This window comes from Spinacia oleracea, chromosome 3 (genome assembly GCF_020520425.1).
Source record: "Spinacia oleracea cultivar Varoflay chromosome 3, BTI_SOV_V1, whole genome shotgun sequence".
In the NCBI taxonomy this organism is placed as follows: Eukaryota; Viridiplantae; Streptophyta; class Magnoliopsida; order Caryophyllales; family Amaranthaceae; genus Spinacia; species Spinacia oleracea.
Window position 1 is genome coordinate 150,260,583 of NC_079489.1, and position 15,641 is coordinate 150,276,223.

Below are 15,641 nucleotides of genomic sequence, written 5' to 3' on the forward strand. Positions count from 1 at the left end.
TTGTGCCTTTGTTTGTCGACTTAGCTTATTTTGTGTTTGCAGATTAAACAGCTGATGGTTTGTGCAGGGAACTGAACATTTGGAAATAGGTAGCGTGCCAACTTATGTGATGAGTAAGTTCCTCCGCCTTTTCATGCGTGTGGTTTTTTTTATTAAGTGTCTTACACATAGCCTGCTATGAATTCTGTTAAACATAGATCAATTCTTGAGTAGTTCGTATGTAAGCCGTCCAAGATGCAGCAAGCGCATGAGGAGTGTGCAGGCCATGGCTGAGCCTACAGGTTCATGCAGGTAATGGTATATAACAAAGCCATGTTCCATAGTTACTTTGCATGTTTATAAACAGGCTTATTCGTTGTTTTACAGTGAGTTGCCTGAGGTTAGAACACAACCACCCAAGAAACCGAGGGCAAAGAATACTAGGCCAAAACCACCAAGTACTTTTAAACATGTCCTTAAATCATCTTAATTATTAACACCTGGTTAAATATCCATCGCTAATATGTATACCCTGTGAACCAGAGGTGCCTGCTGCAGTGATTGGACAGCCATTACCGGCTGCACCTCTTGCACTATCTCCACCTGAATATTGCCCAAAATGTTCTGCAAAGAAGTTCCAATTTGAGTCGCTGCACTTTTGTTGCGGCAATGGAGAAATTAAACTAGCTTCCAATGCATACCCAGATGAGCTTGTAAAGCTATTTGATTCCCGAGACAGTGATGCTGTGCATTTCAGAACATATGCACGGCTTTAAAATAATCTATTTGCTTTTAGCTCCCTTGGGGGGGACTTAAGTTCGAAGACCGAAAAAGGCATATATGTATTTAAGCTACATGGGCAAATATATCACTATCTCCCTAATTTGCTTCCCACTAATGACAACCCTAAATATTTGCAACTATACTTTTATGATGGCCAACACGAGGCTGAAAATCGGGTAGGCTGTTTCCCAGAATTAAAGCCAGAAATTATCGCTATCCTAATGAATGTCATGCAAAGAAACCCATATGCTAGATTTTTTAGATCCTTACAAGAAATGGAGGTCCATGAAGATACCCAAATTTTACTTAACAAAAACACTGTGCTAAATCAGAATGTCTATAACGCTCCTACATCCGATGAAGTTGCAGTCATTTGGTCTGAAAGCACATCTTCCAGTACAAGTAGAAGTCCACATATATTGGTTTCCGGAAAATCAAACAGTTCCCATAGAATAATGCATTATTATGGTTGTTATGATGCACTTCAGTATCCGCTCTTATTCCCATTTGGAGATTGTGGATGGCATCAAGGGCTTAAAAAGATGTCAACGGGTGGGCAACAACAGCTTGCCACTCATCAGGATCCTGTCTTATCGTGTGCTGTCCACACTGTTGAAGACTTCTTGGCTCAAGAAGATAACCGTATGCCTTACTAATTTCATTTACTCTGTTCTACCCATGGCTACATTCTTTTTTTAGCATATCTCTTTTGCATCTGTAATAACATATGGCCTATTGTTTTGCTTACCAGTTGCTCATCAAGGTCGGGAAGGATCAGCTAAGCATATCTCTTGCAGAGAGTATTATGCTTATAAGCTTCAGATACGCCCTTGTAACATGCTGCTAAGGGCAGGGAGGTGCTTCCAACAGTACATTGTTGACATGTACGTGAAGATTGAAAACACTCGCTTGGACTTTTTCCGAAAGAACCAGCAAACTATCAGGGCAGATTTGTACCAAGGTATACTCGACACTGTCGAGAGCGGTGAAAACAGTGCAGCTAATGTGGGGCATCGAGTTGTGTTACCACCAAGTTTTCTGGGGGGGGCCTAGGGATATGAAAAAGAGGTATTTGAATGCGATGTCCTTAGTTAAGAAGTATGGGAAGCCTGATTTGTTCCTTACAATGACGTGCAATCCTAATTGGCCAGAGATTAAACAAGAGTTGGCTGTCGGAGAGGAGGCACAAAACCGGCCAGATTTAGTTTCAAGGATTTTCCGTGCTAAACTGATAGCGCTAAAACACCATATCATGAAAAAAAAAATATTTGGTGAAGTTGCTGCTATGATATATGTTGTTGAGTTCCAGAAACGGGGGTTGCGGCACGCTCATTTCCTTGTTATCCTTAAACCCAATTCTAAGATTAGAAGCCCTGCTGACTTTGATAAGTTTGTTTCTGCTGAGATCCCTCCTCTTGCCAACCCTCACTTGAGGAAGATTGTTCTTCAACACATGATGCATGGCCCATGTGGACAACTGAACCCTGATTGTGCGTGCATGAAACGGAAAGGTAATGAGGGGCACTGCAAGTATGGATATCCGAAAAAATTTGCTGCCGAGACAACTAACAGCAGCGATGGATACCCACTTTATAAAAGGATAGATACTGGAGAAAGTGTTTGTATTCGCAGGGTTAATATGGATAACAGGTCAGTTATTCCGTATAACCCGTACCTATCATCACTTTTTGATTGCCACTTAAACGTTGAGGTTTGTTCGACCATAATGGCAGTCAAATACCTGTACAAATATGTGTACAAGGGCCATGACAGGATCTCATTCAACGTGCAGGATGGTAGCACTGCTATTGTTGATGAGATACAACAGTACCAGGCTGGGAGGTGGGTTTCCCCGTGTGAGGCAGCATGGAGAATTTTCGGGTTCGATCTGTTTGAGATGTTTCCATCGGTGTTGCCTCTGCAAATACATCTGCCTAACTTGCAGACAATCCAGGTAATGCCTCATGAGAATTTAGACGAGATCATTTTAAATGATAAAAGATCTCGAACTCAACTTACAGAATTCTTTAGGATGAATGCTGCCACACCTGATGGAACGGGCTATACATATGCAGAATTTCCAGAGCATTATAAGTGGGAGGGTAAAGAATGGAAAAAAAGAAGCAACAAGACCGTTGTTGTTGGCAGGCTCACTTTTGTAGCACCTGCTGAAGGGGAACGTTACTTCCTCATATTATTACTGATGCATGTGGATAGCCCGCGATCCTTTGATCATCTCCGAACTGTTGATGGATATAAGTGTGCCACTTTTCAGGAGACAGCTCTGCGGCTGAAATTACTAGAGGAAGACAACGCTGTCGACTTGTGCTTAGCTGAAGCGTGTGAAGTGCAAATGCCGACTGCATTCCGACAGCTCTTTTCAACAGTGCTGATCTTCTGCCAGCCAAGTGACCCCAATGCCCTCTGGTTAAAATACTACGACGCTCTCTCTGAAGATTATAGGCACCAGTATCCGAGTTCTGATAGCAGGTCAAGGGAGCTCACTGTTAGATCTGTTGAGCAATCTCTTGAAGCAATGGGGAAATCATTTAGAGACTTTGGCCTACAACATTTAAATGATTTTCAAGATGAAGAGTTCAGGCGAACAAAAGACATTATCGATGCACTTGATGCACCGATACCTCGGGACTGTATTGATGCCCGTAACACATTAAACCAAGCACAGCAGGAGGCATTTGACAGCATTATTGACCACGTTCTTAAAGGGAAACCTGGTGCATTCTTCATAGACGGGCCCGGAGGAACAGGTAAAACCTTCCTATACAATGCTCTCTATGCAGAGGTTCGTTTGATGAACAAGATTGTCCTACCAACTGCGACATCTGGAATTGCAGCATCAAATATACCTTCTGGGAGGACTGCTCACTCTCGGTTTAAAATACCGATAGATTCTGATGCTTCCCTTGCTTGCGATGTTCCTAAACAAGGCAGTCTTGCATGTTTACTAAAAGAGACATCGTTGATTATTTGGGACGAAGCTTCAATGGCAAGGAAAGAAAATGTTGAGTCATTAGACATGCTTCTACGAGACTTGTGTGATGAGAATACCCTTTTTGGTGGCAAGCTTGTGGTTTTTGGTGGCGACTTCCGTCAGGTCCTGCCCGTCCTACCCCGCAAAACACAGCGAGAAGCTGTTGCTGCTAGCTTAGTGAGTTCTGTTCTTTGGCCTCGGTTCATTAGGTTCAATCTCACTGAAAATGTTCGGGCAAGAGAAGATCCCTACTTTTCTGCGTTTTTGCTTTCTCTTGGAAATGGTGAGCTGCAAACCGGCGAGAATGACCTTGTGCAATTGCCAATGCAGATAGTACACCCATCTGAGGTCGCTTCTGATCCTATTGCCGAACTTACTGCAATTGCATTTCCCGAGGTAGATGTTTGCAGGTCCACCCCAGGCAATTTCACAACAACGGCTATACTGACCCCCCTGAATGAAGATGTTGATGATATCAATGCTACCCTGATAGACAAATTCCCTGGAGAATCTGTTATGTACAGGAGTTTTGATACAGTTCTTGATGATAATAGCGCGATCTATCCTCCTGAATTTATACACACCCTCTGCCCAGGTGGAATGAGCCCATACAAGCTCGTCTTGAAGAAAAATTGTCCAGTTCTTCTGCTTCGCAATATCCTGCCTTCGTCTGGCCTGTGCAATGGGACACGTATGATATGCAAGAATTTCTACCCGAATCTGATTGAATGCATGATCACGACTGGGCAGCACAGCGGAAGCCATGTTTTTATACCCCGAATTAGGCTTCGGCCGTCTGCATCTTCCAATTATCCTTTCCAATTTCAGAGGAAACAATTCCCTATAAAACTAAGCTTTGCAATGACGATAAACAAGTCACAAGGGCAAACACTAAGCCAAGTCTCCATCTATCTTCCCCAGCCGTGTTTCTCCCATGGTCAGCTTTATGTGGCATTGTCTCGTGCTAGAAAAGCATGTAACGTCAAAGTTGTTTCAAAACAATCTCCGGGACACCAACCTGAGCACCATGTTAGAAATGTCATCTCTTATGATGTGCTCAGATTAGCCGGTATCATATGATATACAGGTAATCTATCACAAACCTTTTTATCTGCTTCCTGATTGTGCATTTACAGCTTGCTTTGTTATTATTCTTGTACGGCTTACTGTAACCAAACATGTTCATGCCATGCAGTTGTTGCTCCTTTTTGTGCCTTTTGGTTTGTGCTGCAAATATGCCCGTGAAAAACAGCCCACCTGTGTAGAAAATCATGCAAGCACATGCATTCTAATGTCATCTGCAGGTTCCTGTTGCAGAGGAAATGATAAATAAGGTATATACCCTCTTCAGTTCTGTATGCCCTTACTTTGCTGCCTTTGATTCTGATTTATTTTAATTGAATACATCTTTGGTGAACATTCGTTGTTTTAGTGCGACTAAGTAATCTAGCATCACCCCTTATTTTCACCAGTCAATAAGGCTAGCTTATGTATAGAGACAGAAAACTTTTAGCTACAAGAAATTGAACAAGTTTGGCATAGGATCTTTCAAAAGTATTCACCCCGCATTTCAATGTTGCTATCGTCAAGTATATATATACATGCTCTTATTTGTTCTTCCATTCAACTGCTAGCAGTTAATACACACTGTTTTGCTGTGCGCATCATATATAGGAGTTGAAATTATAATTCTCGGTTTCCTTCTGATTCCTAATAGACTTAACTGTTTGGTTTATTTAATTCAAATTTTGACTAGCTCTTCTCTCAAAAACTGGCAAAAACTCATAGACACATTGGAAACCTGGTGTGTCCCTTTATTCCGGATTTTGTACCTATGATCCAATGGTGTCATGCCAAATAATGTGCCAGGTAGATGTCCATCCTCTAATACTAAGCTTTAAGCTTTGTTTTGATGCAGATCAAGAAATTTTTGGTGTTCATATATGCCAAGTGAGGGCTCTGATAGCTCATACAACCTCATATTATTCTTTCTGTAAGTTCATTACACCCATCTGCTTAAATATCAACTTGCACATTGGAAGTAGCTAACTGATAAACACGTTTGCATATGTGCTATTTTGGTAGTATTTTGTGAGTCCCTTTGTGTTCTACTCTCATTATTAAAGCACCTAAGCTCAAGCGATTGGGTGACACTAAAACCAGTGTTATTAGGTCGTTTAAATGCAAGTCCTTAAACTTTAACATGGAGTTATTATAATAGCCAAAGAGATTCTATATTTTTCTGTGTTGCTCCCTCTTCGTTAATCCTTCTCCTTTTTGGTTTTCCAAAATAGAAATGCATATCCTGACAGAGTACTTTCAATTAGTATCTTCCTGCTATGCTTAACTGAATTATAGCTTGTACACCAGAGATAACCTCCTTTTTTTGTGCACAGACCCCGGGTTCCAGTAACTGTTGTCAAAGGTTCTTTCTGTAGGATATTAGTATTTATAACCAGCCCGCTTAGATTTATGTGGGCTCTTTTGCTTGCCTGTTTGGTCATTGTAGTTCAGATTCAGAACAACCAAATTGCACACGTTTGCTGATTAAACCGGTATTATGAAATACATTCATATTGTAGCTTACTTAACACATCCATTGTAGGTGAGACATATTAATCACCACTTCCAGGTGAAAGAAAATAAAGTGCACACTTGTCTAATTCAAGCAGTACAGTGCATTACAGAGAATCAAAAAACTACAACGAAATAATACGGACTGTCATTGGATTCTTGTTTCAAAGTAATATGAACTACATGTGAACATAAAAAAACCTCATCTTTCTTTATTTTGAGAGTGAACCAAATGTAAACTGAAAGTTAGACTGTCGTTGCTTGCAGGTATGAGCGAGGTTCATGACGTATCCCCTCATTTTGCCCACAGTTCCAATGGTGTATGCATAATTTAGTGCGATCAAGTTGTAAGAATAGACTGCTGAATTTGGTTTTGAGATTTGTGTTCTAAACTGTTATAATGTCGTGAACATGCATTTGTTTCTGTATAGTAAGCATCCTATTAAATGTAGCCGTTCTCTTGGTCAATCTTCAAAAGGTTAACCACCAATTTTAGCAAGTTTCCTAATCGAGCCGGTTTTGTATCACCACTTTTACCCACTTCCCTACTCGAGTATTCCTAATTAAGGCGTTTTTTCCCCTGTCAACTTAGCTTGAGAATATCACTTTAGACGCTTGCAACTTATCTATTACTAACTTCTTTTGAAATATACACTCGGAAACTGGTTATACGAATGTAACCATCATGGTTCTACAGATGTTGCTCACCGTAATATAGGATGTTCCGTAACCCTTTAAATAAAAAATCTCGCAGAAATCTATGAAGCACTAAACTTTCATCATGATATTAATACTTCACACTAATTTTTCCAGCCTAACCTTATATAATGTTATTAATACTTCAGCCTCTTCCAAAGGTGTTTGTTTTTTTCTCAGGAAATAAAAAACCAGCAGACCACAGTACATGGTCATACCCATTAGAGAGGTATGTATCCTTTTATATTGTAGTCCTTAAAATCAGCTGTACGTGGTAAAGATTTCCCTCTTAAAGTTTAAGGCAACACGTTTTTACATAGCAAAGTATGGTTTAAATAGTGTTAGGACATGGTAATACAAGACTTCACCTGCTACAAGGACAATAAAACACTATTCTGAATAGTTGATTTGCTGTTTTGCCCATGCCTCTTTGCTTACTGCTGTGCCTTTCTTTTGAACCACAGGTTTTCCTTCCCTCTATATATGAAGATGTAGCACCCTCTATTCAGTCCCAATCTTTTACAACCTAAGCAGAATTTTACAGCTTCCTCTCCACAATCAGAATCTGCAGTTTGTCAGGTATGACCAAATCAAATGGAATTTATTGCTTTGATGTATAAGATCATAAATGTTTGCATTATTGTTTTTCAAATGCCTGCCAATTGAATATAGATTTGTTTTACTAGGTTTGTATTCTCTGCATAACTGATAATTCAAAGTTATACAGTTACAAAAAAAGATGATGTTGTTATGTTAGCTAAAACAGAATTCATGATTATTTTGCTTTGATGTATAAGATCATAAATGTTTGCATTATTGTTTTTCAAATGCCTGCCAATTGAATATAGATTTGTTTTACTAGGTTTGTATTCTCTGCATAACTGATAATTCAAAGTTATACAGTTACAAAAAAAGATGATGTTGTTATGTTAGCTAAAACAGAATTCATGATTATTTCTGTGGGATTAATCATATTTCTTTTCTTTGTATTCTCTGCATAATTGATAATTCAAAGTTACACAGTTACAAAATAAGATGATGTTGTTATGTTAGCTAAAACAGAATTCATGATTATTTCTGTGGGATTAATCATATTTCTTTTTCTTACCATGTGTACAAACTCTAAGAAATGAAGCCTGAACGCGTGTATCTGGATCAGCTAACCGAAAAAAGCAAGGGCTACAAGGTTAAGGTCAAGGTCGTAGAGAAAGGACCGGAAAGGAACTCTCCTTCAAAGGGAATCCTATTCCAAGGACTTGTGATGGAAGATGACAAGGTATAATTGTTTCATTTCGTTTCCCTTTTTTTCATGCTTGCTTACATGTTCTCTGCCAAGTTTATTTCCATATGTTTTGTCCCCATGCCTTTACTAAGCTGCTGACTTTTAGTTGCCTACTGAGTGTTCTATCTTTTAGAGTTAGTTCTAAGATGCTGCTTATTTCTCAAGCAGCAGTTGGTGTTGATTTTTCCTCTGAATCTGTCAACACATAGTAATTTTTTAAAAAGGAAATTCCTAATATCTCCTTTACACACTCAGTACTAGAATGCTAATAATCTGTCAACACATAATATATTGGGAAAAAGGAAATCCCTGCTAATCTGTCAACCTGGAAATGTTGAACACATAGTAGTATAACAAATATGAGTATCACAGACACTTCAGATCTGAAAAAGAGTTTACATTATGAATATCGTCCAGGAGTTTTTTTTCCTGTAAACAATAATGATTTCCCGAATAGGTATATGGGGTTCCATGTTACTCTGTAATCATACATGTTTTATGTCGAATTGTATGCATGCAACTGCTATGTTTACATTTTTTTCCCCTGGTGTACTCTCATTTCCTTCCCTGTTTGTGGTCTATGCATATGGTTTCCTATTCACGCTGCCATTCTGTTAACTTATTTAGTATTGATAGATACGTTAGATACGTTAACATAGTAGCATCGTCCAGTGATTAGAATTTTTCATTCCGTAATACCGTCCAGTGATTAGAATTTTTCCCATTATAAATACCGTCCAGTGATTAGAATTTTTCCCATTATAAATACCGTCCAGTGATTAGAGTTCCCATTATAAATACCGTCCAGTGATTAGAATTTTTCATTCCGTAATCAATGATTAGAATATCTACCTATTCTATTTACCTCGTTCCATAATAAACGATTAGAATTTCTGGAACTCCTTTCACTTAGTTGTCCATTCAGAAGAATAACTCGTAAAGTTGTACCTCCTCGCTCTTTAAAAAACATATGAACTCCTTACACTTAGTTGAAAAACATAAACATCCTACCTTCTTACTCTTCAAAAAACATAAGAACTGCTGGCCAGCGTACGTCATCTATCAAATTATTGGATTTCCTGGATACGACTGCATATTTAGTCGCACGTGGTCACCACTGGAATTAGGTTTCTGGTAATAACTCTTTAATCATCAATGTTTTATATCGAATTGTATGCATGCAACTGCTGTTTTTAAAAAAAAATCTGGTATAGTCTTATTTCCTTGGCCTGTTTGTGTTTTTTGCATATGGCTTGCTATTGAAGATGCTATTCCGTTAACTTATTTAGCATTAATAGATACCTTAAATAAGTTAACGGAATAGCACCGTCATAAGGCATAAAACTATAATGTAAAAGCAAATAGATAAATACATACAACACTTGCAAATTTAGGGGACATGAATAACACTGCTTCATTAATAGGTCTAACATTAGGATACATTGGATCGAAGGTAGCTCTCTATACATTATGGGGGCAAGACATGACGGACGGTCTGATCAAGCCTGTGCCCGGGGAGGGCCAGCCACAGGGCAACCAATGCAACCAGGACAGGCTCATAATAGAGCTGTCCAGCGGTTACCTCTTGTTGCTCATATAGTGCTGGTCCTTAGGTGGTTTGTAATTCTGAAGGCGCATACCCTGGGGGGACAACCAACCGAACCAGACATTCGTGGTGTCAACCCTCAGTTTCATAAACCTTCATCTCATCAAACCTACACATGGCCTGGTAATTTAACTGTATGTCGTGTTAGTATCGACAATACATCAGACCATGGTACTTAGTATCGACAATACATCAGAACATTCATGTTAATTGTGATATTTCTGTAAGTATCCAGGTATTCATACACCATCTAAGCATGCTGAACATGATATGTTGTGTACCAAAGGGTACAACAGACGACTCGATCTTCACATCACTTGCCATTTGAGGAGCGTTTAGTTTTGAGGCTTTTAGGTGAATAGGGATTTATTTCCCTTCAGAAAACAGTATACCTGAATAGAGGATAGGTGAGAGAGTGAGTTGGAGAAGGTTGCTTTTTATAGGGGAGTATGCCCATACAGTTGTTAGTTTATATTAAATTATGATGCAAAGTCATTGGTGAGCTTTATCTATTCACACAGTGGAGGGCAGGGAGGCCCAACCATGAATAAGGTTGGATGCCATGTGTATCAGTCTGATTTATGCAGTAAAATCAGCAGTTTTAGGCCACCCAGATTAGTGATTTAAATGTAATATTGACCAGAATCAGCTATTCCCAAAATGCATGTTTTCTATGTCAGTCCTATACATCAATGTTCCCCCACAGGTGTTAGGCTTTCTTCTGTTGCTTCATTCCCAATGCATAGCTGCTATCTAGAAAGGATTCAGTTCTGCCTAAACCCGTTGCCTTATGCTCCCATATTGTTGACCATGTATAGTTACGGTTTTATTTATCAAATATGCACACATGTACTGGTGGTAGTTACTTATTTAAGCTGTTGTATGCTATTGCTTTATGCAGGGAAATCGAATGCGTGCTGCACTTTTTGGAAATCAAATTGATGTCTACAAGGAAGCTATTGAACACTTAGGGAGTTATGAGATAGCTAATGCTACGATTAAAGTCAGCGATGAATATTGGAAAGCCAAAGACGCGAAATACGGTCTGCTTGGATACCAGATGAGCTTTGGCTCACAGGCGGTAATCCAACGAATGAATGCTGAGTCAGGGCCAGTATTACCGGAATACCAATGCCTAGCCACCATCCCAAGAGTGTATGATCCAACTGACAGATTTGGTAAAGAACCTACCCTCTTCCCTACTATGTTGTGATACTATACACATGCGCCAATACTTATTTCTATGCTCCTTTTATTTGCAGATATTGTTGCTGTTGTTCTATACCTCGAAGAAGAAGCACGGAAAGTCACTGGATTTGAACAACGCGAATACTTAGTTCGTGAAATTGTGGTGACAGACCATAGGTACGACTCATACTCTATTTAAAAATCTAAACATCTTGCGCTTTAATCATCAGTGCCAAACCTTCGCCACTTTTGCAGCAATGAGCAGCCAATCACAATTACTGTTTGGAACGAGCTGACTGGAGAACATTGCAAACCGCTCTCCTCATGGGCAGAACAGTTCACTGTTTTTGGATTCACGGCTTTGAGAGGCAGCTTTCATAAAGGTTTTGATTACCTTAATCCTCCATTAGTGTCTGAATACACGGTTTCAATTATCTTACAAAAGACGCTGCGAAATGTACAGGATTTCCCCTTGGTTCCACCATGTCTACTAGAATCATTACTGATCCAAAAGGAGAAAGAGCAGACGCATTGAGGGAATGGTAAGACAGCACATGTCATTCCTTATCCTTTAAAAACACAACATAAAATACCTGGCAACTAACCTCGATATGTTTTGTAGGGTCAAAAATCGCACCGACTGGCTGAGTGACAGGCAAGCAAGGGTATTGGATGTCAGGAACCCTACGAAAGAGAAGGTGATCATCACACTGGACTCCCTGAAGCTAAAAAGGGTATAAACCTTTGCTTTTGTCCTATGTACCTTGATTATCGTCTACAATTATTAAAACTCCAGTCAATGACACAATAATCTCAGATGATTTCATATTCCCAACAACAAAAAACTAATATTTCTAGGCTGCCATATCAGTGTTGGACTATGTTTGCATTGCATAACTGCTAAGCTAAGCTAAGCTAAGTAAGGAAAAAATGTCAGCAAAAAGAAAAAAAAACGGATAATGGAAGGAACATCAAAGATATTACATAGCCTAAACTAAATTGCGTTGCATAGCTACTAAAAATAGATAGGGAATTTAAGGACTGCTACAACATCATCATTGTGTTTACATTGCATTGCATAACCTAAACTATATTGCATTGCATAACTGCTAAACTAAGTAACGACAAAATACCATCCAATCAACTACGCTAACTTTACATTCAGTGAGAACAGAATACACAGGTAGTTTTTGTCTGATTAGAGCTGTTATAATGTTGCTTCATAATAAAGCGATCATATGCGAAAAAGTGACGGCCTCAAGAAAGTGGCCCGGGGTAACTGAGCTTAAACCTGTTGGAAACCCACACTCATATGCGAAAAAGTGATACACAAATAATGTATGTCTTATTGTTCCGGTAATGTAGATGCACTTCAGAATATAAAGAAGTGCGCCTGACTTGTGAACCTGTCGGATTTTTTCCCTAGCCTTACAACACCTTGCAAGAGCAACGCCATTGGCTCAGGGTTACAATACCCAACCCTCAAATGAGCACGATCAATGCATACCTGGAGTGCTCTGCTTGTGGACGGCGTGGAGACATTCCAGCAGGGACATCCTACACTTGCACCAGATGTAAGGCAGATACCGTGTCTACTCCAAAGTAAGCTGCAAACTTTAGAATGCTTTGTTACAGACGAATACATGTAATGCTGTGTCACACTTTTGCAAATGATCATTGCAGGATTACCTACAATTTCGTGGCATCTGATGGGACTGGCACAATGGAATGCACCTCGTTCACTGAAGATTCTGAAAAGTTGTTCAGGATGACGGCTGCAGACACGTTCAGGATGAAGAACAGCGTAAGCCTATCTCCCTTAGACTAACAAGTCAACCATGGAAGAATGTTGCAAAACCCATTAGAATGTACACATATACAAATTTAGAAAGAAAAGAACGCAACGCTGCACATTGTTATAAAATTAGGCGACCACTGTAAAAAATCAACTTTAAATTTATCAGGTTAAAACTACAAATTACATAAGAAATGAAAGACAAACAGAGACCACACAAAGGGCATTCGAACTTGTTATACACACTTCCCTGATGACATTTAAATTCTTACAGTGGACTATCAAAAACTTAGTAGGTAGATAACTTATTAAACAATCAGCCATATACTTGCATATGAAATTAGGAGCTTATTGCAGTTTGTGTTGCCTTTATTAATCCTTCGGTGTCAGTTGTTTCTTCTACCATACATAGGCTGGAAAACGTTTCCTAAGCTTAACAAACACCTGTGTTTCCAGAATGATGCAGCGACCTTTGAACAGCTCCAGGAAATGCTCAAGTCCAACCACTTTCTGCTGGAAGTCGGTCCAACAATGGGCCGTTCAAAGAACGGCGTGCTTGAATGGTGCTTGAAATCGATTGATTTGGAATCTGGGGAGGCCCAAGCAGAAAATGTTGAGCATCACTTTGCTGATCAGCAGGCTGAACAGGGTCCGAGTGCCAGCCAGGTGCTTGCACAAGCAACGATTGCTAGGCAGCAGCTTGAACAACCAACGCTTCGTAGGAAGAACCCTGAGCAAGCAATGGTTACTGGGAAGCAGCCAGAGCAAGGAGCCATTCCTCAAAAGAAACTGAAGCAGGCCCAAGCAGAAAATGTTGAGCATCACTTTGCTGATCAGCAGGCTGAACAGGGTCCGAGTGCCAGCCAGGTGCTTGCACAAGCAACAATTGCTAGGCAGCAGCTTGAACAACCAACACTTCGTAGGAAGAACCCTGAGCAAGCAATGGTTACTGGGAAGCAGCCAGAGCAAGGAGCCATTCCTCAAAAGAAACTGAAGCAGGAATTCATAGCTGAGCTCCATGCTGCACAGGGGAGTATTGCAAGACAATCAGACGAAGAGGAGGATGACTCCTCTGGTAAGTAATTCAAGTGCATCATTAGTTGTCCCTTTTGCTTAGGATGAAGAAGCCAGATCCTCTGGTATGTAATTCAAGTCAATCAGTCATCCACCCTTTTGCTTAGCTAAGATTAATGTCTTGTAAAATAATTAGTATTGTAGTTGATCTACCTTGGAAACTTGTAAGATATAGGTAGTCTCTACTTAGCCTGGAATCAACGAGTCCTACACTTCATGCCAACAGAAATAGCTTCTGTTGCGATCGTATAGAAGGTGGGAATGAAGCCTCACTATCTAGAACCCCTTACATATTTTGTAATATAAACATAAGAACTCTTGTTCTATTCTAACTCGGGCACTATGCCGAGTACCTTATATTCTAATTTGCACGAGTGCTTTGTATCTATATTCCATTATAACTCGGGCACTATGCCGAGTACCTTATGTTCTAATTTGCACGAGTACTTTGTATCTATCTTCCATAGACAAAATTATGATGGTCGCCAATTCGTACGGTTCCATAACTTCGTGATTGTTTGTGTCATCTTTTACCATTTGCAATTGTTTTGAGCTTAATGGTTAGCTCGGTGTTTGAAGCACGCTAATTAAATATACCAAACCGATTCTAATATCTTGGGGGACCGCGCGCGGTAGCGCGCGGTCCAACAACTAGTGTTTATAAAACTTGGAAGTCAATTACCGGCATTAACAACATCGCTATGATATGCTACAAGGTATTGTATCTTATAGCTTGCCACATCAAATGTTCATGCTAGTATGCTACCATGCTTTCAAGCCACAAACTCCTCCAATAATTGGCTACAATAATAATATCTACGCAAACAATGTTAATCCAACAAAAAATTAATTCTACAATTATTTTTTATTTAATCATAATTCTGTTAGCGTTGTGGCTTGTTTGAGCGGGTTGCTTGTTCTAGCAACAAGTAATTTTCCCACCCCAACAATGCGCAGGTTCAAGTTGAAGATCCAGATGAATATGTGAACCATGTAGATCCTGGTGTGTTCGCCTTTGATTCTTTAATACGGGTTAGCATGGTCGAGTCGATGTTAGGGTATCTGCAAACTTGTTCTATTTAAAATACCCATATGAAAAGAGAGAAATTTATAACATACAATATTCGTCGTTTATACAAGAACAATCATAATCATGTTGAATCGTGATAGTTCAGCTTAGATATGTAGTTTCAAAATTTATACTTTTTGTAATTTTTTATTGTACATAATTGAAGATATTAGTGCTCAAATATGTGCATTAAAATTTAAAGGAAAATGGCAAATTTGACAAACAAAAAACACCATAATGAGTCCTTACCGCTAAGAGCTACCCGTTTTCGCTAATTTGTTAAACAAGGACACATGGCCTAACAGGAGAAAGGAGTAAACTATACTGGAGGTCCCTAAACTTTGGCAAAAGGAGCAGTTAAGTCCCTCAAGTTTCAAAAGGAGCATTTTAGTCCCTCAAAATGGATGGAATCAGCTACTTTTGTTAACACCGTTTCATTTTCCGTTAAGTTCAATAAAATAATAATAAAACCGCTTTAAAGAAAAGGAAAATTAATTTACACGTGTATAAATAAATGAAAACAGCTGATTTTAATTATGACTTAGCTTTTTCAACTTACTTAGCTTTTTCATATGGCTTTTTCTCCATTTACACGTTTCACCC

At 39.4% G+C, this 15,641-nt stretch overlaps 2 protein-coding genes across 2 annotated transcripts; both read left to right on the forward strand.

The window, feature by feature from the left end:
- The first annotated feature begins 1,843 nt into the window (after nt 1-1,843).
- On the forward strand, nt 1,844-8,515 carry LOC130470173 (uncharacterized). The gene is made up of 7 exons (XM_056839801.1): nt 1,844-4,823; nt 4,891-5,058; nt 5,673-5,747; nt 5,840-5,901; nt 7,174-7,253; nt 7,514-7,603; nt 8,440-8,515. The coding sequence occupies exons 1-7, from the start codon at nt 1,844-1,846 to the stop codon at nt 8,513-8,515; spliced, it is 3,531 nt and encodes a 1,176-aa protein (XP_056695779.1).
- A 3,041-nt stretch (nt 8,516-11,556) lies between these two features.
- On the forward strand, nt 11,557-14,355 carry LOC130470570 (uncharacterized). The gene is made up of 5 exons (XM_056840925.1): nt 11,557-11,642; nt 11,723-11,834; nt 12,527-12,702; nt 12,784-12,904; nt 13,352-14,355. Exons 1-5 carry the CDS (start codon nt 11,584-11,586, stop codon nt 13,976-13,978), a joined length of 1,095 nt encoding a protein of 364 aa, XP_056696903.1. The 5' UTR covers nt 11,557-11,583; the 3' UTR covers nt 13,979-14,355.
- The last annotated feature ends 1,286 nt before the right edge of the window (nt 14,356-15,641 follow it).

Coding starts and splice junctions, on each gene's coding strand:
- LOC130470570 (XM_056840925.1), top strand. CDS start 11,584: ATGTCTACTAGAATCATTACTGATCCAAAAGGAGAAAGAGCAGACGCA. Junction 11,643..11,722: donor GCAGACGCATTGAGGGAATG/GTAAGACAGCAC, acceptor TATGTTTTGTAG/GGTCAAAAATCGCACCGACT. Junction 12,703..12,783: donor GATACCGTGTCTACTCCAAA/GTAAGCTGCAAA, acceptor TGATCATTGCAG/GATTACCTACAATTTCGTGG.
- LOC130470173 (XM_056839801.1), top strand. CDS start 1,844: ATGTCCTTAGTTAAGAAGTATGGGAAGCCTGATTTGTTCCTTACAATG. Junction 5,902..7,173: donor ACCTAAGCTCAAGCGATTGG/GTGACACTAAAA, acceptor TTAATACTTCAG/CCTCTTCCAAAGGTGTTTGT. Junction 7,254..7,513: donor TGGTCATACCCATTAGAGAG/GTATGTATCCTT, acceptor CTATATATGAAG/ATGTAGCACCCTCTATTCAG.